Raw genomic sequence first — 26125 nt, 5'->3', positions numbered from 1 at the left:
GTTCCTTTTGGACATTCTGAAGGAAAAACTGTTCCATGTCTGTCTCCTGGTTCTGGTGGTTGCCAGCAATCGTTGGTTCCTTGGCTTGTAGGCACACCACTCTAATCTCTGCCTCCATCTTTACATCGCCTTCTTCCTCATGTCTCTGCATCCTCTATTCCATTTCTAAGGATACCAGCTGTCAGATTTAGGGTCTATCCCGAGTCTAGAATAATTTAATCTCTAGATCCTTAGTCAGTTACATCTGTAAAGACCCTATTTCCAATTAAGATTGCATTCTGAGGTTACAGGTAGACATGAATGTTTGGGGGACACTATTGAACCCCCACAGTCACTTAGGACTTACATGTACGTAGGGCTAGCCGACACCAAGTATGGGAAGCTGTCTTGGACTCCTACCCTAACCTTGGGGTCCCCAATTTTTTTCTTAGTGTTCAAACAAGAAAACTAGTCATAGGCAATTGAGATACCCTGAGCCTGGGGTAGACCCCAGCTTCATAGAAGATCCCTTCTTTCACATGTTGAACTAACTAGTTCCAAAAGGGTGTATATGGGGCGGGGGTGCACAGAAAATACAGATTAATTAGCACTCACGTAGAATTTATAACTTGAAGGACTGTTTCCATGGCATGTGAATTTCTTTAGCTATCTCTTTGCCCTTTGTTAATTCTTTAACATCTGTAAAGGGCATGATCAGGACAGGAGATTACTTTGGTCCTCGACTCTGACTATTTAGACACTTAAAGTGCACTTAAGCAGACTTTGTGGATGAAATCATTTTGTCTGGATACTTCATGTGAAATGTGTAATGTATCACTTGGGTGAAGGGCAAAGCTCAGGAGTTGTGGCTGCTTATGATGCTCAGACACATGCCAGGAATACTTTTGGAGTGTCCTTGGATAATAGCCAGACCTGTCTCCAAATGTCCTGTCTGTGGGCAAGGAAGCCTTGCTCAGACCCTAAAATATTCATTGTTATGTGCGCACCTCCCTTTAAGCAACGAATGAATGTTTGAGTAAATCAAATCCTATATTTTTTTTTCGCAAAAGCTTGCTATTCACAGAGGCCTTATGAACATGTTTATAAAGCAAATAATCTTGTTTTAAATGCTTTTGTGTAACTACAAATTTTATATTTAATACTGAGTTTTCTTTAGGTGTGGTTCCTGTGTTTAAAAGGCACTTATTCAGACCTCAGAGTTCCCAGTCTTGATACCAGCAGACTGAGGTCTCTCCCTCGCCCCAGTGACCACTGTGCTGTGATCTGCTGTTCTCTTCCAGTTGGCTTGGTTTTTTGGAAGTCTTCTCAATGTGATGGGCATATGTGGGAGGCAGGAAAGTGCAGTGATAAGAGCATTGGAGTGCAGGGTTTGAATTCCAGGTCTTCCACTCTCTGACTTTGTAACTTTAGGCAAGATGCTTATATTTTCTGTGCCACAGTTTTCTCATCAGTAACATGAGGATAACAATATCTGCCTCAGGATGGTCTATCAGTTTCCTGTGACCGCTGTAACAAATGACCACAAACTGGGTGGCTTAAAACAACAGAAATGTATTCTCTCAATGGAAATGATTCTCGAAAATCAAGGCATTGGCAAGGCCATGCTCCCTCCCAAGGTTCTAGGGAAGAATCCTTCCTTGCCTCTTCTAGCTCCTGGTGGTTGCTGGCAATCTTTGGTGTTCCTTGGTTAATGGCAGCATAGTTCCAGTCTGTGCCTCCATTATCACATAGCCTTCATTCTGTGTCTCTATGCCTTTGAGTCTCTCTCTCCTTACAAGGACACCAATCATTGGATTTTGGATCCAACTTAAACCAATATGACTTCATCTTAACTTGATGATGTTTGCGAAGACCCTATTATCCAATAAGGTTACATTCTGTGGTTCTGGGAAAATGTGCATTTTCTGGGGACACTGTTCAACCCAGTAAAGGTGGTTATGGTGATTTAAATGAAATAAATTATTTATGGCACCTGGAAGGTACTAGCACATACTCAAAATTCAGCAAATCACAAGAAGCCACTTTGTCATAAGGCTTGGCTCATTTGCTGTACAGTCTCATTGCTCCTTTTTCATTTGACATTTGCTGCTCTTGCTTATACTGGGCCACCCTCATCTCATGTTTTTCACCATATTTTGGGGACATCTAAGTGGCTCCCTAATATTTCATCAGGATTTTTCCTTTCTGCCATCATTCTGGGAACTCTAACATTCACATCAATGACCCATCCAACACCTTGCCTCTGATCTATAGGACCAGTCCCTGGACCTTGTCCTTACCTGTCCCCAATCCCATAGTCATTGCAGGTACTCTCTCACTGCCACTTCTCACCCTTTGACCCTGGAATCTCTGCTTCACTCTCTGTCTTTTCAGTCTCCCATGATAGATCAAGCCAACTGCCCCTTTCTCCCATCCTACCCGATGCCTCCAGTGAAAAATCCTGTGACCTTACCAAATGGTTTCTCTATGGAGTTACAAATGCTGCTCCCAACTGGACCTTTGGAGCTGTTCAAAGACCCTTATATTTATTTTAAGCAGGTTTCCTTACTCACTTCCCCCTGAGAGCTATTGGAGCATTATCATGTGTAGGGCTTCTTGGCCCACCACTGACCGGGCTTACTCTGTCTCCCATTTCCCCAAGAAAAGGTAAAAGCCATAAAACACCAACAGTGACTTCTTCTTTGCCACTGCATCTCTGCTCATGCTCCTCTTCCTCTTTACTATTTCAGAGGTAGAACATGACCCCAATTCACAAAGATCAGCCTTCTGCCTTGGTTGAATCCTCAATTCTGCCACCTCCCAGCCCCTTTCATCACACCTCCTCCCCTTATACACCACCCCCTCCCCCCCTGCCTTTTTTTTTGTTTTTTTGAGATGGAATCTCGCTCTGTCGCCCAGGCTGGAGGGCAGCTGCGCCAACTGCAAGCTCCGCCTCCCGGGTTCACGCCATTCTCCTGCCTCAGCCTGCCAAGTAGCTGGGACTACAGGTGCCTGCCACCATGCCCGGCTAATTTTTTGTATTTTTAGTAGAGACGGGGTTTCACTGTGTTAGCCAGGATGGTCTCGATCTCCTGACCTCGTGATCTGCCCGCCTCAGCCTCCCAAAGTGCTGGGATTACAGGTGTGAGCCGCTGCGCCTGGCCTTTTTTTTTTTTTTAACGGAGACAGACTCTCGCTCTGTAGCCTAGGCTGGAGTGCAGTGGTGTGATCTCGGCTCACTGCAACCTCTGTCTCCTGGGTTCAAGCAATTCTCCTGCCTCAGCTTCCCGAGTAGCTGGGATTACACGTGCATGCCACCACACCCAGCTAATTTTTGTATTTTTAGTAGAGACGGGGTTTCACCATGTTGGCCAGGCTGGTCTTGAACTCCTGACCTCACGGGATCTGCCCGCCTCAGCCTTCCAATCCTTATACCTTTCATGCTATCTCTGTCTCCACTGACCCCTTTGCTTGCCCCAGTGTATGAACACATTTTAAACCCCCCTAAAAAGTTTAAACATCCTAAAAAGTTCCTGATATGGCTTGGCTGTGTCCCCACCCAAATCTCAACTTGAATTGTATCTCTCAGAATTCTGACATGTTGTTGGAGGGACCCAGGGGAAGGTAATTGAATCATGGGGGCTGGTCTTTCCTGTGCTATTCTCATGATAGTGAGTAAGTCTCACGAGATCTAATGGGTTTATCAGGGGTTTCTGCTTTTGCTTCTTCCTCATTTTTCTCTTCCCACTGCCATGTACGAAGTGCCTTTTGCCTCCTGCCATGATTCTGAGGCCTCCCCAGCCATGTGGAGCTGTAAATCCAATTGAACCTCTTTTTCTTCCCAGTCTTGGTTATGTCTTTATCAGCAGCGTGAAAACCAACTAATACAGTTCCCTCCTTCATTTTCCATTGAATTGCTTTGGCTTTCTCCTCTGGAGAGAACCAACTATATTGTAAATGGAGTGACTGCATATGTTTTTTAACTTCTTTGTGCCTTATTTTCCTTCTCTCTAAAGGGCTAATAATAGTACCTACCTCATAGGGTTATTGTAAAGGTTAAATTGTAATATAGTACAGCTCCTCGCACTGTACATTTTAATTTTAGTAGTAATGGTATCCTCTTTGGGCTTTCATAGGACTGAGTCCACAGCACTAGTCTAGCACTGATAAACAATGACATGAGTAGCTATTGGGTATGTTTCTCTTCTCAGAAGTCTGAAGGCTCCTCAAGGAACAATATTCCTGTCAATCTTTCTATGCCAAGCACTTCACATAGTACATAAGATAAACACACACATACTCTCTCACTCTCTAAATAATGAATATAAGTAAATGAGTAGTTGAAACCAATAGAATTGGATGGGATAATTTTTCTCCATGAAGGAAAAAATTGGCTTCACCTATTTTAGGCTTATCTCTGCCCCCATGAGACTGTGCTTTGACTTCTTGTGACATGGTGGTTCTTTAAAATTATTTAATAATTTAAAATTCTTAAAGAGGTTAATTAATAGTAGCTCCCAAGGTAGAAATGAGAAAAACAAAGCCTTTCCATGCACAGCTCTGAACTGAGCCCCTACCATCCAGTGGGCAGTGGGCAAGGGGCATGGGGCTTAGTGGTGAACGAGACAGATGCTAGCCATTGCCCATGCCCTGGAAGTCTAGTCCAGTGGAAGGTCGACAGACCTTTACAGATACTTTGGAAATACTATTTAATTACAACCATGCCAAGGCCTATGGAAGAGAGCATGGGGGACCCCAGCAAAGAGAACTAACCTGGTCCTGGTGGCCATGAAGGGCTGGGGAAAAGGAAAGCAATGAGGAGGAGGAGCTTGCTGAAGTGGGTAGGGCAGAGGGACCAGCCTGTTTCTGGATGGAGGTATTTATGTATTATGTACACGCCACAGCACTCAGCAGTTATGTAGAAAAGACCTCAGGAAGTGCTGACACTCTTCATTTAGGGAGAGTGATGGAATTCAGGGTGAATAGCAGGGACAGTGTAACCTGCATGTGTGAATAATCTTAAGCAAAAATGTAAGGAAAGGGAAAAGACATTTTAGATAAACTCATCAGGTATTGGTCTGAAGTAACGAACATTATCTGGAACACTCTCTTATGAAACTGCTGGTTAGGTGCTTGCCATGTTGTATTGGTAATTTTCTGGTTGTAAGGTTTCACTTGTATCAACTTGTTGTTTATGCTCTCTACTAAATACATCCTGTATGTTTCAATCCTTGTGTCTTTTCTTCTCTCCTTTAATTTAAATATTACTTCTTGCAAGGACTGGTTCACAATCCAGTCAGGGAACTCCCTGCTTGCCCAGCTGAAAGTTGTCTTTCCTTGCTAGTGTGTCAATTCACCATTTTGCTCACTTTGCCACTTCTAATATCCTATTTTGCATTGTTGGCATATTTCTGGTATTACTGTATTTGATCTCTGCAACTATATAGGAAATTTGGGAGCCTCATGCCTATAATCCAGCACTTTGGAAGACTGAGGTGGGAGGATCCCTTGAGCTCAGGAGTTCAAGACCAGCCTGGGCAACCTAGGGAGACTCCGTCTCTACAAATTAAAAAAATAAAAATTAAAAAAAAAAAAAAGAAAATTTGGGAAAGGCTATACTGCATGTAAAACACACTTATTTGTTGAATAAGTGAATGAATGATAGGGATTAGATCTCACTTATCTGTGTAACAGCTATAGAATCTTCTTTATTACCCTGCACCTAGTAGATACATATCTGTAAGTACTGGTGGATATAGTCAACCGGGGAAAATATTGAGACTGAAGCTTGCCTGTTTCTTGTACCCTTTCTTAAAATGATGAGGTGTGTGCAAGTTTTTTTCCTGGACAATGTGAATCTGAAACCTTCCCAGTGAAAGCAGTTTACTTTATCTTTCGTCTTAGCCTTGCTGATTATATTGGCAAAACAGTCTCCTCACCGAAAACTGGAGCAAGAAATGCAGCTTTTCTCAAGATAATCTCAGATAGATTCCTCCAGATGGCTGCCCGAGCAGAGGCACAGAACAAGAGCATTCTAATTGGTGATGGTTAGGGTTTTGGCATCTTTTCTCAAGAAAGTCAAAGAAACTCTCTTCCTGGCTTATTCTGTGCCACTGGATTATTTTGATTGAGTTGATATGTTTGAAAACTCAAAACCTGTTGACTAGCCAGATGTCTGTGACCACTGAGTTCCACTGGTTTTTCAGGTCCCAATGATTAAACCAAAATAAAAGAAGGTGATGCCATGTCTGGCCAAGGGCAGACACTGCCAGTTGCCAAATCCCCAGCGTTCATCACCCGGTTGACATGATGTTTGCTATTCTAGACGGAGGCAGGCAAGGCTTCAAAAAGGCCAAGCTTCAAGAGAAAACCTTTAAGTAAGTCAGTGTCATTTGGAAATGATTTGATGAATAGGAAACTTACCGGCCAGCCAATATCATTTGTGATATATTAGCAGGAATGTTTGGAGCCCATATTGAGGGTTAGGGCTCTTTCCCACATGCCGCCCTTCATAGCTGACACATTACACATGTCTCTGCAGCATAACATATGGCTTCCTGAACTTGCAAGTATGGCTTAATGTGCTCTGTTGAAATCGTGTCTGTTTAAACAGTCTCTTGGAAAAGTGAGCCATATTCAATAAAATCATTAATTTCATGTCTGTGAATGTTTCTCTTGAGCCCTTTAAAATATGATTTTGAAGGAGCATAGTAGAAAATTTGCATTAAGCTGTTATCAGCCTCTAAAAGGGTATTGGACTATCAGTCCTAAATTGTAAATATTAAAATATTCATAGAACATTAGTCAAGAAGGAACAGTGCAGCTCATCAAATTCCAGAAGAATCACCATTTTAGGTACCTAGTATGTGCCTGGCTGTTGATGTATGCTGCATCTAATTCTCAGGATAATTTACAAGTAGGTGGGATTTCCTGCCATTTACAGATAAGGACAGGGAGGCCCAGGGACACTGATGACCACCTAGAAGTGATGGAACTGGAATTTCAACTCAATAGCACCGAACTCTGAAGTCTGTCTCTTCTTTTCTACACCAGGAATTTTAAACTTGGGCTTAGGAGTGGGCTGGGTGGGGGTAGATATTTAAGCCAGAAATCATATGCAAGTTTTTGTGTGGATGTGCATTATTCTGAGGAATGTCTGTAACTGTACCAGATTCTCTAGGGGGTCCATGAGGCCTCCAAAAGATTAAGAACCAGATTTTGGCACCACTCTGCCTTTTTTTTTAAGCAATGAGGAAACAGCAAGTGAGACTGAACCGTTCGAAGGCGTTTGACCTGGTGTTGACCAAAAACTGAAGCACAGGACTTCTTTCTAAATTCTGTGTGTATGTGTTTTGTATGCCTGAAGGGGGATGGTGAGGGAAGGAGAAGGAAATAAAAGAAATAAATCACATATGGAGAAAAGTACACAAAACGATGTACGGTCTAACAAGTAGTTATAAAGTGAGCATCTGAGGAGCTGCTAATCAGACCCTAAAACAGAGCAAGTCCCAGAATGGTCCCGGGTGTCCCTTCCTGATAGGATGCCACACCTTCACCCCTAATCATGACCCTTACTTTTATACTGACCTTATCCTTACTTTGCTTTGTCATTTTTTTTTTTTTTGAGGTGGAGTTTTGCTCTTGTTGCCCAGGCTGGAGTGCAATGGTGCGATCTCAGCTCACCACAACCTTTGCCTCCCAGGTTCAAGTGATTCTCCTGCCTCAGCATCCCGAGTAGCGGGGATTACAGGCATATGCCACCATGCCTGGCTCATTTGTATTTTTAGTAGAGACAGGGTTTCTCCATGTTGGTCAGGCTGGTCTTGAACTCCCGACCTCAGGTGATCCGCCTGCCTTAGCCTCCCAAAGTGCTGGCATTACCGGTGTGAGCCACTGCGCCCGGCCATACTTTATTTATTTATTTATTTTTTTAATTTGAGATGGAGTCTCCCTCTTGTCGCCCAGGCTGGAGTGCTTACTGCAACCTCTACCTCCTGGGTTCAAGTGATTCTCCTGCCTCAGCCTCCCGAGAAGCTGGGATTATAGGCGCCTGCCATGCCTGGCTAATTTTTTTGTACTTTTAGTAGAGACGGGGTTTCACCATGTTGGCCAGGCTGGTCTCAAACTCCTGACCTCAAGTGATCTGCCCACCTCGGCCTCCCAAAGTGTTGGGATTACAGGCGTGAGCCACCTCACCCAGCCTATAATTTTATCATCTGTGTATACATCCCTAAACACTATGGTTCCATGTTTCCTGTTTCTATCTTTATGTGCATGCAGTCATACTATGGTGGGTTTTCTTGTGTGTGTCTTGCTTCTTTCAACAATACTGTTTTTAATACCCATCTGTGCTGTTGTACCTAGTTGTAGTTTGTTCATTTTCATTGCTGTGTGTTATTCTGTTGCTTGACGACGTGATAATTTATCCATCATTTGTTATTGGAAATTTGGGTTATTTGTAATTCTTGCCTGTTATGAGCGATGCTTTCATTGACATTCTAATGCATGTCTTATACACAGGTTGGGGAAAGACCAATATTTACTCAGCTTTTATGGGAAACAAAATACCTAGTTCTACAAGAAAATAGTGAAGAATTCCTCTCTTCGCAGGCCCGCTTCCTTAATGCCTTGTGGAAGAAGAAAATTCTTTCAAGTGAATTCTCCTGTTAGTCTTAGCATAGGTTCCAGTTGTCCTCAAGTTAGCAATAAAAATCAAAGGATGCACTCGTTGAACCTAAGTGATTCCAGGGCTCCACCCCAGACTCCTGGGGTCAGAGTCTGCCAGATGGGGCCTGGGAGTCTGCAGATTTAACAAGCACCCAGGTGATTCTTGTGACTGGGAGACATCACGTTCACCCTGATTGAATTTATACGGCTGGGCTCCTTAGTTGGGAAGAGATTTGAAGAAAGTATTTACATGATTAAAATCTTGGAAAATTGGCTTTTTAAAAAAGTTAAGGGAGTTGGATTTATTTAGCCTATAAAAAAATCTGAAACACGATTTAATAGTTGTTTGCAAAAGAATGAAACTTTTGTAAATGAAAAAACAAATATTTGCTAAGTCAAGAGTGATTTAGGTCAATCAACCTCCTGCTAAAATCAGCAGCAAATACTGAGCACCATGGGGGTAAGAAATGAAGCCTGTTCTCAGGGCCTTCAGGGAGCTAAACACAGGAGAAAAACTGTAAGCTCTCGAACAAAAACCAGGATGCGATATTTCATCAAGCCTAGACTGTGGGCTTCGGTTGAGAAGAGTGAGTGGGTGGCCCCCAGGGACGCAATGGAGTAGAGAAACAGAGAGAGGTCACCAGGAAAGGGTGGAGAGAGCCCGCAGGGCTGGAGCTAGGCTTTAGAAATACGCCTTTGCTTAGGCGGATGGGGTGACAGAGCATTCCGAAGCACTGGCTGCCAGTGTTTTTTCTTGTGATCCTCCAGTAAGAAATATATATATTTCTTACATATATGTGTGTATGTGTGTGTGTGTGTGTCTATATATATATGTGTGTGTGTGTATATATATGTGTATATATATGTGTGTGTGTGTGTGTATATATATATATATATGTATATATATATCTTTTTTTTTGACACAAGGTCTTGGGTTGTCACCCAGGTTGGAATGCGGTGGTGCAATCTCGGTTCACTGCAACCTCCACCTCCTGGGTTCAAACGATTCTCCTGCCTCAGAATCCCAAGTAGCTGGGATCACAGGCATAAGCCACCGTGCCCAGTCAAGAAATGTATTTTATATCAGTCAGGATACACATACATGTAATAAATAAAAGCTTCATAAGACATTTAACTTTATTAAAGGTGGTACATCTGATGTTTTCTATTTTATTTTTTTAACATGTTAGGTTAACCGATAAACTATATAGCCTTTCATAGAGTTGAAAACTATAAGAGGACCAGAAGCCCAGGGTGGAGGCAGAATCAGTCCTGTCCTGTGGAGGGCATGCTAGTTAGAGGAGAGGATTTTCATGGAAAGTGGTGAGAGGTAATTTTGTTAGTTTGATGGTGGTCTCCAAAAGCCTTCCTTGCTTCTAGAGTATGAATGAATTACTTTGGGATGTTATGATAAAATTTCAAACTTTACCTATTTATTTGACCAGCTCTACTTTTGGACAGTAGATTGACCAAAGTGACTTTTTGAGATTTCTTTTGATGCTTGGGGGTGGGGGTAGGGGAGAGGATTTGCTTCTGGATTCCAAAGAATGACTCAAAGTGCTTATTGAACATCTGTTTTGTCTCATGTTGTGATTGGCTATGGGAATTTTGGTATAGAGAATGGCACTAGAGCCAGGCACGGTGGCTCACACGCCTGTAATCCCAGCACTTTGGGAGGCCAAGGTGGGAGGATCACTTGAGGTCAGGAGTTCAAGACCAGCCTGGCCAATGTGGTGAAACCCCATCTCTACTGAAAATACAAAAATTGGGCCAGGTATTGTGAGTCACACCTATAATCCCAGCACTTTGGGAGGCCAAGGTGGGCAGATCACGAGGTCAAGCGCTCAAGACCATCCTGGCTAACATGGTGAAACCCCACCTCTACTAAAAATACAAAAATTAGCTGGGCGTGGTGGCATGTGCCTGTAGTCCCAGCTACTCGGGAGGCTGAGGCAGGAAAATCGCTTGAACCCAGGAAGCGGAGGTTGCAGTGAGCTGAGATTGCACCACTGCACTCCAGCCTGGTGACAGAGCGAGACTCTATCTCAAAAAAAAAAAAACAAAAAATTAGCCAGGCATGGTGGCAGATGCCTGTAATCCCAGCTACCCAGGAGGCTGAGGCAGGAGAGTCGCTTGAACCCAGGAGGCAGAGGTTGCAGTGAGCCAAGATCGCGCCACTGCACTCCAGGCTGGGCAACAAGGTGAGACTCCATCTCAAAAGAAAGAAAAAAAAAAGAGTATGGCACTGGATAGAATAGTTTTATAGGAGAGGATGAGAGGATGTAGGAAATATCTCCGTGGGCAAGTTTAGGAAGGAAAACTGATGGCCTCTTTAGCACTGTGCTTCTGGAAGGAGCATGATATGGCCAGTTGTGCCTATCAGAGCTAATTGCAAGTATGATTAGTGGCCTGGCCCAGGACTAGACAACTCTGCTATTTGATCAGAATCCAGATTCCTGGATCAGACGTCTAATTGGGACCCTACTTGGCCTCTAGTTTTAGCATGCTTGTGAGAATTTTAAGAGCAAAACTCTTTTTAAAATTTTTTATTTTTAGAGATGGCGTCTCACTGTGTTGCCCAGAGTGGTCTCGAACTCAAGCAATCCTTCTGCTTTGGCCTCCCCAGTAGCTGGGATTACAGTTATGAGCTACCACGCCCAGCCTCTTACCTTCTCTCCTCTTTTCCCAACCTAGCTCTGCTTACTGTGAACCCCATCTGCAGCACTTCTTGAATGGTGTTGTGGATTATTTATTGAAGATTTGCTTGTGTAGCCATGTTCTCTTCGTCTGCTCCAAGAGAAAAGTAAATTCTGGCCTGCACTGAGAAGAGGCTCTAGATAGAAGAGAGGCATTTCAGACCACTAGGAATGTGGCATTGACCTTGTCTTCCAAAGAGCAGGATAGGGAAGATCTCTCCTGCCATGTCTTATAGAAACTGAACTCCCTAAAGATCCATGTGGAATGAATTTTAGGGAACCCCTGCAATCAGATTTTTCTCTACTTAAGAGTAGAGTGCCTTAGCAACGTTGAAAAGGAAAATCCTTTCATGTGGCCGTTCCTTTGCTTGAATACTTTCACTCCTGTCCTCTGAGATTTGATCATATCCTTTTGATCTTCCCAGTCCAGTTTTAATTTGTTCAGTTTAGGTTAGAAAAGGATTTGGAAAAACAATACTTTTCTCTTTTAGGATTCTATAGGTAGGGATCATTGGTCCTAAATGTTCTTCAGTAAACTTTCCCTCCCTTTTTTCTTTGCTTGTAAAGTGCACTCTGGGGGAATAAGCTGCACTGTGTTTCTTGGGGCTTGATCATTTGCTGTAGTTGTTTGTACAGTTGTTAAGTTACGCTTTCTATTCTACTAACAAATGATGGTGTGAGGAACGCCATATTTCTTATGTTTCCCTTCAACAGGAAGCTTGATTGGTAACTAAAGACAAAATCTCATTTCTTTGTGAGTAAATTGCTGTAGTAGGAGCGTGGCTGATGTTGGTCCAGACACATTCTTACTTTGTTAAACCTATGAAGAGAGTCATCAAGGAGAGCTGCACTGGTCTACATGGTGGCCTCTGGCTAATGTCACGTGAAGTCTCGAGATTAAAAATTCACTTCTTCAGTAGCACTAGCCACATTTCCAGTGCTCAGTAGCCACAAGTGGCTCATGCAGTATTGACATTTTGGGCCAGATTATTCTTGGTGGGGGTAGGAGGACTGTCTCATGCATTTGTGCATTGTAGGACTTTCAGCAGCACACCTGGTCTCCACCTACTCAATGCCAGTAGCACTCTATAGACATAACAACCAAAATGTTTCCAGAGATTGCCAAGTGACCCCACAGGGGCAAAACAAATCCTGGTTAAGAATCACTGGCTTTGTGGCTATAGTATTTGAAAGCCCAGATAAAGAACATTTCCATGATGGCAGACAGTCCTGTTCTAGAGTAATCCCTAGCAGAGTTTGGGGAATTTCATATAATAAGAATTTTGAGCTTTGGTGGAATCACAGTGGACATCCAGTCCAAAGCCTGGGGAAACTGAGGCACAGAAAGATTATGTGTGACTTCAGGTCACACAACATGTAAGTGTCAATCTGGAGTTCTGGACTTCAAGTTCACGCAGCCCAGAGAACAAGCTGCTGATTGTTGTTCAAACCTGCTTCATTCCTACTGTGCACCTGCACTCAGTGTTGGTGGGGGAGGACAGAGTCCTAAAAACTGGGAATGGTTCAGTCCTGAGACGTTCAGAGATGCAAATTCCGAACACATCTCTTTTATCCCTCCCTGGCTTAAGGCCCTACATATGGGCCCTACATATGGGCTAGGGTTGGGAGGGTGACTGAGACATTTGATGGACAAAGACTTGTTGGGTTTCCTCATTTCCATCAGTACAGAGATTGGGAACATACTCCCGGGGCCGTGGAAGACTGTCATCCTATAAAATTTCTTCTTTTTAGTTTTTAAATCTACAATATCTCCTCTGTCTGCTTCCTTTTAAGGGTCGATCGTAAAGCTGTTAATACGAAATACCTGGAGGTTCATCTCTTCAGAGGCTGCAAGGAAGCAGAGTCTATAGAAAGCTTTGGGAAGGGAAAAGGAGTCTCTCCCAGGGTGTGGTGTCCACAGCTGAAGGGGTCAGAAAGTGGGCTTAGCTCAGGGGCCTGGTGCAGGAGACGACTGGAAGGCAGCCCGGGCTTGCAAAGTGCCCAGAGCCTCTGATATGCTCAACATCTTTCCTTCCTCCCCTCTTTCCCTCATTAATCCCACGTGCTTCAACACTTCCCAATGACTCTTCAGTCACTGGTTCTATAATTCTCTCCCTCCTCTGCTCCCAAACCTTCAGTGGCTCACTGCTGCCTTTCATGTCTTTCTTAGTCTTATATTCAGAGCTCATTTGCTCTTATATAGAAATCATCTCTTTCCCTCCTAAGTGTAGAAATCAGTTTTGCACATATGAGTGCCTTACTGTTACTGTGGTTTGCAGAATTATTCAGTTGGGGTTTGGCATTGACAGTGATTGACGCTTTGCTCAAAGCTCTTTGATGTTTAATAGCTTGCTCAGGAAGAAGTTTTGTTTCTGGTGAGACTTTGTTGAGTCGGTAGCCTGGACAACTACTTAAAATCAGTATCCAGCTCAAAATTCAGGGCCTGGTAAAGAGACCAGAAAGAGAGGCAATAAAAGCAGATGAAAAATTATGTGTCTGTAAACCTCGGGTAACCTTGAGCTGCTGGTTTGGTTCTGTAACACGGCGGACAGAGTGAGCTGTGGATGAGGTCAAAGGCCAACGTGCTGAGGAGCAGCTGTCTAGTTCAGCGAGAAATTAGCTAATGTGTAAACTGGCCTTGAGGTCTTTTTACGTTGCTTCATATTCCTAGTGTTAGTTAAAAGAAGTAAATTTTATCTCAGAGTTTGGTGACTAGCCGTGATTTCATTGCACTATTTATGTTTTCTTTTGGGAAAGTGGCCTTCTTGGGTGTCTCCATGGTGAAGGGGAAGGTATTTTAAAACAAGCTTATTTGGGAGCAGGCTTTAATTTGAGTGACAGGAGGGTGGGGGCTGCGAGGACTGCAGCCCTGCTGGTCAGTGCGGCTGTGGCCAGTGTTGTTCATGACCTCTGTTTTTTCTCTTTCTCTACAGACCAATGAGTGGAACAAGAATGATGACCGGCTACTGCAGGCCGTGGAGAATGGAGATGTGGAGAAGGTGGCCTCACTGCTCGGCAAGAAGGGGGCCAGTGCCACCAAACACGACAGTGAGGGCAAGACCGCGTAAGCTGAAACACTGGTTTGCAGATATGCTGGTTCTGGGTTTTTGGGGTGTTCTCTGGAATCCTTAGTATCCATAGGGGAATTTCACACGTGCTCCCTCTCCACTCCCATGTTGAAATATGTAAGAAGATATTTTAATCTAGTTCCTTTCTCTCCAAATTCCAAGTCACATGTGGAGCTCTACCTTGAATGGGTATACATGTTCCCAAGTATAAGCAAAGGTTTTACCTCCTAAGATTGCAACCAATTGTAGATGAGACATGAATTCTCTCTTCGATAAGAAATAGCATAAAAGAGAAAAAAGTATTTTCCTATAACCCTCAAACCTTACTGTGTATTTATCTTAAACTACTTGTTTATTTATTTGATCTTCCTTAACATAGATCATTAAGTACATGAGTAGTATGATTTTGCTTTATGGTTTGCTGTATGTAGTACTCTTGCTTGCCATAATTAAAGCTGTGTATTTGATTAAGTATTTGTGTGTGTTTGTGCATGAGCATGTATTTGTTTTTATCCATTCTTACGTTGGCAGTGTTGTGGAGAGAGCACTGACTTTGGAGCCAGATAGACATCTCACAGGAACTCTATCACTTATGAGTTGTGTAATCTCTGAACCTCAGTTTCCTTACTATAAAATGGAGATGGTATTAGTTAACTGTTAGAGTAGTTATGAGTATAAAATGAAATAATAATGTAGGTTGGGTGCCCTCAGAAGCAGGCTCTGAGACAAGGATTTAAGTGCAAGTAGTTTTATATCTTTTCTTTTTTCTAACATGTCAAATGATGGTTATTGTGTAATTACTGTGAAACACAAAGTGGTAATATATATTACTTAGGGATGTATACACACATACAATGCAAGTAATTTCTATAGCCGGTGATCCCAGGAAGCATAAGAAAGGAAGAAACCTCTATTTTTAAGGTGTGTTATTGACAGGTTCCAACTTTGTCACTTTTTCTTGATGAGGATTCTGGGAATCTGTTTAGACCTAGAGCAGGGTTTGGCTATGTTACCGAGGCTAGACTTGAACTCCTGGGCCCAAGCAATCCTTCTGCCTCAGTCTCCCAAATAACTGGGACTACAGGCATGTGCCACCGTGCCTGGCTATTGTCTGATTTTATAAATAAAGTTTTATTGAAACACAGCCATACCCATTCATTTAGGCATTGTTCGTGACTGCTCCCACACTACAAAGGCAGAGTTGAGTAGTTACAGCAGAGACTACATGGTTCACAAAGCCCAGAGTATTTATCTGGCCTTTTACAAAAAGGGTTTCCTTATCCCAGGTTTATAGTATGCCTCAGAGTTATTCCACCCAAGGGGTAAGAAACCTGGGGTATCTGTCCCTTATCTCCTCTCCCTCAAAGGTTGAGTGCCGACTGGGTACAGTGGCTCCCGCCTGTAATCCCAGCACTTTGGGAGGCCGAGGCGGGTGGAATCACTTGAGGTCAGGAGTTCAAGACCAGCCTGGCCAAAATAGTGAAGCCCTGTCTCTACTAAAAATAGAAAAATTAGCCAGGTATGGTGGCAGGCACCTATAATCTCAGCTACTTGGGAGGCTGAGGCAGGAGAATTGCTTGAACCTAGGAGGCGTAGGTTGCAGTGAGCTGAGATTGCGCCACTGCACTCCAGCTTGGGTGACAGAGCAAGACTCTGTATCAAAGGGAAAAAAAAAAAGGTTGAGTGCTACTCTAGGGGACACCAGGGTCATGGCCAGAAAAAGTCTAAGGGGTCCCCAACTCCCAGGTCACAGACCGGACTGGTACTGCTCACAGCAGGAGATGAGCAGTGGTTGTACAAGCAAAGCTTCCTCTGTATTTACAGCCACTCCCCATTGCTCGCATTACTATCTGAGCTCCGCCTCCTGTCAGATCAGTGGCAACATTAGATTCTCATAGTAGCACAAACCCTACTGTGAACTGCACATGCGAAGGATCTAGGTTGTGAGCTCCTTATGAGAATCTAATGCCTGATGATCTGTCAGTGTCTCCCATCACCCCCAGTTGGGACCGTCTAGTTCCAGAAAAACAAGCTCAGGGCTCCCACAGATTCTACACTACAGCGAGTTGTATAATTATTTCATTCTATATTACAATGTAATAATAATAGAAATAAAATACACAATAAATGTAATGTGCTTGAATCATCCCAAAACCATCCCCTGTACCTGGTCTGTGGAAAAATTGTCTTTCACAAAACTAGTCCCTGGTACCAAAAAGGTTGGGGACTGGTGGTCTAAGGGGATTTGGGAATGGCACCTTCAGCTGTAGGTGCTCTATATAAAGAGTGGCACAGCACCCAGCCCACAGTGAGCACTTGATAAAGCCAGTCACCTATCCTGCTCGTCCTAGATTAGTGGTTTGCAATCTTGGCAGCTTCTGCATTCGAATCACCTGGAGTGCTTTTTTGCTGTTGTTGTTTTTTGAGATGGAGTCTCTGTCACCAGGCCGGAGTACAGTAGCATGATCTTGGCTCACTGCAACCTCTGCCAGGCTGGAGTACAGTGGCGTGATCTTGGCTCACTGCAACCTCTGCCTCCTGGGTTCAAGCTATTCTCGTGCCTCAGCCTCCCGAGTAGCTGGGACTACAGGCATGCACCACCACACCCAGCTAATTTTCGTATTTTTAGTAGAGACGGGGTTTCACCATGTTGGCCAGGATGGTCTCGATCTCCTGACCTCGTGATCCGCCTGCCTCGGCCTCCGAAAGTGCTGGGATTACAAGCATGGAGTGCTTTTTAAAAATATTGATGCCATATTCATCAGAATCAACCCCAGATGCTCTGAATCACTTGCTCTGGGGAGAGGCCCAGGAATCTATATTTTTTGTTCTGAGGTGTTTGGTGGTAAATGTTGGGGCTTTTGGTCTCCCTTTTGAATCACTACTCGGCCTTCTTTGTCCCTGTTCTCGCTAGTCCAGGTTTGCACATGTTTGTGCAAGACAACCTCTTTATGTCATCCCAGAGAAAGGGGAGAGAAAGGTTTATGATAATTTTGTCCAAGATAGTACTTACTAAAGAGAAGACAGCTTAGCTACAATTGTGATCACCTTAACAAATTTGAACCTTTTGATCATAAGATATTTATTACATGTGTTCTCTTTCTCTTTTTATTGTGGTAAAATGCGTATAACATGAAATTTACCATTTTAACCATTTTAAAGTATACAATGTAGAGGCATTAAGTATATTCACAATGTTGCACAACCATTGTCACTTTCTAGTTCTAGAACTTTCTAATCAACCCAAAGAAAACCCCGAACCCATTAGGGAGAAACTCCCCAACCTCCCCTCCCCTTCCTCTGGCAACCACAAATCTGGGTTCTGTCTCTGGATTTGCCTGCTCTGGATATTTTTTATAAATGTAATCATATAATATGTGGCCTCTTGTCTCTGTTCCTTTCATTTAGCATAATGTTTTCAAGGCTCACCCGAGTTGTAGCTTCTGTCAGTATTTCATTCTATTCTCTCTTCATGGTAGACATATACATAGCAGTTAGGTAAGAGTCACCACCTCCATTTTGCAGATAATAAAACTAAGGCCCACATAACACAGCTCTTCCTGAATTTACCTTTTTGTGTGCATGTGTGTGAGACAGGGTCTCACTCTGTCACCCAGGCTGGAATGCAGTGGTGCCGTCACAGCTCACTGTAGCCTCAACCTCACAGGGTCAAGCGATCCTCCTGCCTCAGCCTCTCAATTAGCTGGGACTACAGGTATGCACCACTGCACCCAGCTAATTTTGGTTTTGTTTTGTTTTGTTTTGTTTTTGTAATGAAGCACAAGTGAATTTTTTTTCTCTCTCTCTATCTCTCTCTCACACACACAAATACATCCCTGTATATATGCAATGTATGTATATAAGACTTGTACACTTTTGTCAGCTTCCCAAAGTGTTGGGATTACAGGCATGAGCCACCATTCCCAGCCTTCTATTTTCTAGAGAGCTTTCGTGGTAATTTTGCGCTGGAATCTACAGTTGCCTGTCTGTCTAGAGGCTTGATTTTGGCCTTCAAGGTCTTTCCTCTGGCTCTGCCCCACTTACCTACATCCTGTCTCCCCGCTGTTTCTTCTGGAAGTGGAGCTGTCTGCTCCCGCCCTCCCCACAGGTCAGAACGTCCACCTGTGCACCCAGGTTCTATGTCCAATCCAAAATGCCACCCTCCCTGGTTCTCTTCCTCCTTTTTGACTTTTCTTCTCTTTGAAATACTAGAAATCTTGATTTAGAACCCATTATATTCGATTATTTTATTCTATTTATTTAGAGACGGGTCTTGCCATATTGCCCAGACTTGATTTGAACGCTTGGCCTCAAGTGATCCTCCTGCCTCAGCCTCCTGAGTAGCTGGGACTATAAGGCATGCACTACCACACCCACCTTTATTCTATTATATCAAATGAACAGGAACGACAACAGAAATGTCTCCATTCTAAGAAAACCTTTGTTTTCTGAAAGACTTGAATCCCGTAGAGTACAGTAAAGCTCCCTAAGGACAGGGATGGTATAATCTTGTTGTGTTGGTCTTTCCCATTGTTCTAGGCCCAAAGGAGGCCTTCAGTTGGGATTTGTGTAAATAACTTTTCAGTGTGTTCTTGTGGAGAAAACATTCTTTTTTTGCTGATAATATCTTATGGGTAAATTGCTTAGGGGTGAATTAACTTGGATTCAGAGGGGAAAGAATTCTTCTGGTGAACATCACAACCTGACTTGGCCCCCCAGCTTCCACGGCAATTTAAATAGAGAAGTACTCAACCTTTACCACCTAGAGAGCCAGGCAGTCTAGAAAGTCCCAACAATGTGGCAACAAAGGCAGCCATCTCCACAGACGTTCTCCAGAAGCCTCCATAACCCAAGGTCAATAACCAGATGGGTGGTTGGGTAATGCCTTAGACTTTTGAGTTTCTTTCTGGAGTATTTTCTTTCAGGGAAAGATGAGAATGCATGCCAGGAAATTTTCTTCCTCTAAGACTGATCAAAGAGGGGTTAAAAAAAAAAGTAAAAGCAATTGAATGACTGGAATTCATTTAGGAAAAGAATAAAGGAAGGGTGGTGTCTTGGGTAGGAAGGGAACAAAATAGAGCAGAGCCAAGAGTTATAGCTGCAGGCTGTTTATGGAGTCAGGCCTGGCGTGCCTCTGCCCAGCTGTTCTCTTTCCATGGTGGATGTGAGGGAGTGGGAGGAGGTCAATGTCCTCAAACCTCTTACCGTAGAAGAGTCTAATTGTTTCAAGATGGGTTCCCTACATTTGGATGTGCATTTAATTAAAGTTATGTGTGTTTGTCTTACGAACAACCAGACTAAATAAAATCACTGCCGGCACTGTAGTATTTGAACAAATACCACCTGGGCATGTGTGTGTAGATATAAGGAGTGTGTGCATGTGTGTGTGTGTATGTGTCTGTATCATTTTATGTAGCCCACTTTTCAGAAACCTGATCTTTTTGGCTATGAAAGCAAGAATTTGTGAGAGTATTTTTAGATGACTCTGTGGAGCTTGACTATAAAGTGGGAGAGGCAGGCCTTGAACTTTAGAAATCACTATAATAAGGGCTTCTCTGGCTGGTGGTTTGTTGCATATTCTCCCTTCCTGTTTTCTCAGTATAGGGATGTATTAGATATTTCACACCAGCAGTTCAATCTTGGAAATCGAGTTATACCACCTGATCAGCTCTCTCCAGTTCTTCTCATGTACAGCTGCCAAATTAATTTACCTAAAACCACTACATGTTATTTGTGCAATTGCAGCCTCCTACCTTCCCTGTGAAATCACCCTACGTCTTTTCTAAGACCTGTTGATATTTGTCAGAGTGATAAACTGAAGAATGTAATTGCTATATCCACTCTGCTTTGAGTCATATAGATTTTTGAAGTTGAGATAACCTCTTTTTATACTTTGCAAATATGCTTAAATGTTGTGTTTCATTAATCTAGTTGGGAGGTACTCCCTGGGTCCAAAATGTTCCAGACTTTGTCATAAGTAAATACAAAAGGAGAAAATATGCTCCTGGCCTCAAGATGCATAACACCTAGTCGGAAAGACAAGGCCAATGAAAATACTGGAGAATAATCAGATGCTAACCTGTAAAATACTGCATGTAAGGGGTTCAGGACAGAAGAGCTCATGAGACACTGGAGATGCTAAGAAATGCTTCCTGCCTGAAGTGTGATATGAGGTCGGCCTTGTAGAATGGAACCAGTAGTGGATTATACTGTAACCAGGGTGGATACAGGCAAATGGGGTTCAGGTAACAGCATGAACAGAGGCCACCCTAAATTGATTGTTTTGGTTTGGTTTTTTGAGACGGAGTCTTGCTCAGGCTAGAGTACAGTGGAGTGGTCTCGGCTCACTGCAACCTCCTGCTTCCTGGGTTCAAACTGTTCTCCTGCCTCAGCCTCCCACATAGCTGGGATTACAGGTACCCACCACCACACCTGGCTAATTTTTTATTTTTAGTAGAGGTGGGGTTTCACCATGTTGCCCAGGCTGGTCTCGAGCTCCTGACCTCAAGTGATCTGCCCGCCTTGGCCTCCCAAAGTGCTGGGATTACAGGCGTGAGCCACTGCACCCGGCAATCACCCTAAATTAAAACAGGAACAATGACACCATGGCCATGCTTTCTTTCCCTTCTTTAAGAGCTCATCAGAGCAACTTGAGTTCAGGGCCCCACTCACTAGATCATTGGTTCTCAGCTCGGCTCCCATTAGAATCACCTGGGCAGCTTTGACAAATGCTGAATTCCACCTGCAGAGATTCTGGTTTCAGTGGTATGGCGGTACTCCTGGGGATGGGGTTTCAGAAAGCACTTTAGGTGATTTGAATGGTTTGTCCAAACAGAACCACTGAGCAGGACACGCTACAGTGAGACCCTGCATTTCCTAGCCCAGAGCGTTCCAACAGGTGCTACATCGTGATACATTATAGGTAGGCTGAGGAAGGCCCAGGAAGCACAGGTGAAGTTTTTTTTTCTCTCTCTCTCTCTCTCACACACACACAAATACATCCCTGTATATATGCAATATATGTATATAAGACTTGTACACAAAATAGAATTGCAATGAAAGGTACATTTTTGCTTAAAAGTAAATTATATTAAAGTAACAATTCTCGAGTTTTTTTTTTTTAAAGGAAGCAGTGTTGTATGTTAAAGCTGAACTTAATTTATTGCAAAATTGTGCTTTAGAAGGAAGACTTATAACCAAGATTGTGGTGCAAAATTGATGAGAATAGATTTGGAAATTAGAACTACATTGGTTAAAATATTGGTGATATGGTTTGGCTTTGTGTCCCCACCCAAATCTCATCTTGAATTGTACTCCCATAATTTCCATGTGTTGTGGGAGGGACCTGGTGGGAGATAAGTTGAATCCTGGGGGCAGTTTCCCCCATACTGTTCTTGCGGTAGTGAATAAGTCTCACAAGATCTGATGATTTTAGTAGGGGTTTCTGCTTTTGCTTCTTCCTCATTTTTCTCTTGCCGTTGCTATGTAAGAAGTGCCTTTCACTTTCTGCCATGATTCTGAGGCCTCCCCAGCCATGTGGAACTGTAAGTCCAATTAAACCTCTTTTTCTTCCCAGTCTCAGATATGTCTTTATCAGCAGCGTGAAAATGGACTAACATAGTAAATTGGTACCAGTAGAGTGGGGCATTGCTGAAAAGATACATGAAAATGTGGAAGTGACTTTGGAACTGGGTAACAGGCAGAGGCTGGAACACTTTGGAGGACTCAGAAGAAGACAGGAAAATGTGGGAAGGTTTGGAACTTCCTAGAGACTTGTTGAATGGCTTTGCCCAGAATGCTGATAGCGATATGGACAATAAGGTCCAGGCTGAGGTGGTCTCAGATGGAGATGAGAAACTTGTGGGGAACTGGAGTAAAGGTGACTCTTGTTATGTTTTAGCAAAGAGACTGGTGGCATTTTGCTCCTGCCCTAGTGATTTGTGGAAATTTGAACTTGAGAAAGATGATTTAGGGTATCTGGCGGAATAAATTTCTAAGTAGCAAAGCATTTAAGAGGTAACTTGGGTACTGTAAAAGGCATTCAGTTTTATAAGGGAAGCAAAGCATAAAAGTTTGGAAAATTTGCAGCCTGACTATTAGATAGAAAAGAAAAATTCATTTTCTGTGGAGAAACTCAAGCCAGCTGCAGAAATTTGTATAAGTAGCAAGGAGCCTAATGTTAATCCCCAAGACCATGGGGAAAATGTCTCCAGGCCATGCCAGAGACCTTCACGGCAGCCTCTCCCACCACAGGCCAGGAGGCCCAGGAGGAAAAAGTGGTTTCATGGGCTGGGCCCAGGGTCCCTGTGCTGTGTGCACCCTAAGGACTTGGTGCCCTGTGTCCCAGCTGCCCCAGCTGTGGCTGAAAGGGGCCAACATAGAACTTGGGCTGTGGCTTCAGAGGGTAGAAGCCCCAAGCCTTGGCAGCTTCCAGATGATGTTGAGCTTACAAGTATACAAAAGTCAAGAACTGGGTTTGGGAAGCTACACCTGGATTTCAGAAGATGTATGGAAACACCTGGATGCCCAGGCAGAAGTTTGCTGCAGGGGTGGGGTGCACATGGAGAACCTCTTCTAGGGCAGTCCAGAAGGAAATGTAGGGCTGGGATCCCCTCACAGAGTCCCTACTGGGGTACCAGCTAGTGGAGCTGTGAGAAGAGGGCCACAATCCTCCAGCCCCCAGAATGGTAGATTCACCAACAGCTTGCACCATGCACCTGGAAAAGCTGCAGACACTCAACACCAGCCCGTGAGAGCAGCTGGGAGGGAGGCTGTACACTGCAAAGCCACAGGGGCGGAGCTGCACAAGACCATGGAAGCCCACCTCTTGCATCAGTGTGACCTGGATGTGAGACCTGGAATCAAAGGAGATCATTTTGGAGCTTTAAAATTTGATTGCCCCGCTGGATTTCAGACTTGCATGCGCCCTGTAACCACTTTGTTTTGGCCAATTTCTCCCATTTGGAATGGGTGTATTTGCCCAATACCTGTACCCCTGTTGTATCTAGGAAGTAATGAGCTTGCTTTTGATTTTACAGGCTCCTAGGTGGAAGGGACTTGCCTTGTCTCAGATGAGACTTTGGACTGTGGACTTTTGGGTTAATGCTGAAATGAGTTAAGACTTTGGGGGAACTGTTGGGAAGGCATGACTGATTTTGAAATTTGAGGATTGAAATCTCTCCACATGAGATTTGGAGGGACCAGGGGCAGAATGATATGATTTGGCTCTGTGTCCCTACCCAAATCTCATCTAAAATTGTACTCCCATAATTCCTACGTATTGTGGGGGTACCCAGTGGGAGATAATTTGAATCATGGGTGTGGCTTCTCCCATGCTGTTCTTACAGTAGTGAGTAAGTCTCACGAGATCTGATGGTTTTAGTAGGGGTTTCCACTTTTGCATCTTCCTCATTTTTCTCTTGCCACCACCATGTAAGAAGTGCCTTTCACCTCCTGCCATGATTCTGAGGCCTCCCCAGCCATGTGGAACTGTAAGTCCAATTAAACCTCTTTTTCTTCCCAGTTTTGGGTATGTCTTTATCAGCAGCATAAAAACAGACTAATACAATTGCTAAGATCGCAGCATTTTTCATTTTAGAGCTATTTTCAAAGTTGGATTAAGTATATTGAGAACAAAGGATTTTAGACACTTAAATGGGTAATTGTTGCCCAGGGTCAAAGCTCTTTGGCTTTGCTTTTCCTCTCTCTGTTCCCTCCACTGGCTGGACCTGCCCCAAATGCAGAGGTCAGGAGAGCCTGGGAAACGTAGTTGGCTGTGATAGACAGCAGAGCAAGGGAGGGTGGAGATGGATCTCAGAACCCACAGCAGCGAGCGACCTGCACTCAGCCGCTATCACACTGGGGCTGCTGGAGCGGGAGATTCTCATGCTGAGCAGCAACCAGCCTGCTCAGAGGCTGGGGTACATGAGATAATTAGCGTGTGCCAGTTCTTTAGAAGCACTTCTGCTTTCCCTGCTCAGTTCCTGCCTTCCAAGATGCTGTCGCTGCCACCGCCACCACCACCACCACCCCCCACCCCATTCCACCGAGTCTGGCATATCATTCAAGGCCCAATTTACCATCTCTTTCCTGAAGCCATTTCTAAAATTTCCTGATTGAGCGCTCTCTTGCCATTGCCTCTCTGAGATCACCTAGGATTTGATGGGTTTTGGTTTCCTACGTACTTATCTGATTTCTGTTATCAAATTATCAGGGCGAGAGCCCAATCTTTCCTAATAAGAAAGGACTTGTTTCTTATTAATTATGTTAATACTGAATGCCCCAATACTGGGCTAGGTGCTCATGGAGAACCTCTGCTAGGGCAGTGCAGAAGGGAAATGTAGGGCTGGGACCCCCTCACAGAGTCCCTACTGGGGCACCACCTAATGGAGCTGTGAGAAGAGGGCCACCATCCTCCAGACCCCAGAATGGTAGATTCACCGACAGTTTGCACCGTTCACCTGGAAAAGCTGTAGACACTCAACACCAGCCCGTGAGAGCAGCTGGGAGGGAGGCTGAACACTGAAAAGCCACAGGGGTGGAGCTGCCCAAGACCATGGGAGCCCACCTCTTGCATCAGTGTGACCTGGATATGAGGGACTCTGTGAGGGGTCCCAGCCCTACATTTCCTTTCTGCACTGCCCTAGCAGAGGTTCTCCGTGAGCACCTAGCCCAGTGCTGGGGTATTCAGTATTAACATAATAAATAAGAAACGATTCCTTTCTCATTAGGAAAGATTGGGCTCTCGCCCTGATAATTTGATAACAGAAATCAGATAAGTACCTAGGTAACAAAAAACATGTGTCATTCATTCAGCCAGCAGTTTATTCATTCAACTTAGAGATCTTGTCAGTTTCCAGCAGGTGTTTCCCATCTGATGCTCTCAATCACCCTGAAGTAAATTTACGAAGAGGGAAGTGGGGATTAGAGAAGTTCTGGAATTAGTACAAATCGCATGTTCTACATACCGGAGTCTGGGGGTGTGTCGGTGAATACAACTTAGAAATCATTTGCCCTAATGGAGATTTCATAATGCCCAAGTACCATTTCCAGACTATCCTTATGAAGCCAAACAATCCTGAAGAAAAAGAGCAAATGCTCTGGTTAAATGTCTTGGGCCCCGGGTGCAGTGATTCACGCCTGTAATCCCAGCACTTTGGGAGGCCGAGACGGGCAGATTGCTTGAGGTCAGAAGTTCAAGACCAGCCTGGCCAGCATGGTGAAATGCTGTCTGTACTAAAAATACAAAAATTAGCTGGGTGTGTAGATGCAGGCTTGTAATCCCAGCTGCTCGAGAGGCTGAGGCACACGAATCGCTTGAACCTGGGAGGTGGAGGTTGCAGCGAGCCGAGATGGTGCCACTGCACTCCAGCTTGGATGACAGAGTGAGACCCAGTCTCAAAAAAAAAGGATGAGGGGTGGTTCCTCAGTCCTTGGGTATGTGATCTTCCATCTCAGTGTCCTCTCCCTCCTGTCCTCAGAAGTAGTACTGCTGATTCTATTAATTAGCACATCATGGGCACTTAAAGGATAGTAATCCTGTTTTTTTTTTTATAGCATTCATTTTTTACATGCCAGTCATTTATTATACCTTTTGAGCAGGGAAAGGCAACAAATGTTTCCATCCCAAACTTTCTGCTACATCAGTTCCTAATAGAAGCAGTGATCAGCTATTGCAGCTGCTTTTGAAATCACTGAAAGCCGGGCAGCCCATCA

General features: G+C 43.9%; 1 protein-coding gene across 22 annotated transcripts in view; it reads left to right on the top strand.

Moving 5' to 3' along the window:
- Positions 1 to 26125, top strand: part of RAI14 (retinoic acid induced 14) — a 176741-nt gene that overhangs the window by 87429 nt on the left and 63187 nt on the right. For 13 of the 22 annotated variants that reach the window (XM_016953458.3, XM_016953450.3, XM_063811336.1 and 10 more), the window contains one exon: positions 14276 to 14406. In XM_016953458.3, the coding sequence (XP_016808947.1) occupies positions 14276 to 14406 (131 nt within the window). Of the gene's footprint in view, positions 1 to 14039; positions 14135 to 14275; positions 14423 to 26125 lie in introns of those variants that run through there. The other 9 variants (XM_063811334.1, XM_063811332.1, XM_063811328.1 and 6 more) reach the window with 4 other exon arrangements.

This window comes from Pan troglodytes, chromosome 4 (assembly GCF_028858775.2).
Source record: "Pan troglodytes isolate AG18354 chromosome 4, NHGRI_mPanTro3-v2.0_pri, whole genome shotgun sequence".
NCBI classification, from domain to species: domain Eukaryota; kingdom Metazoa; phylum Chordata; class Mammalia; order Primates; family Hominidae; genus Pan; species Pan troglodytes.
The sequence above is the reverse complement of the archived record's forward strand: the minus strand, read 5'-3'. Positions and strand labels throughout refer to the sequence as shown.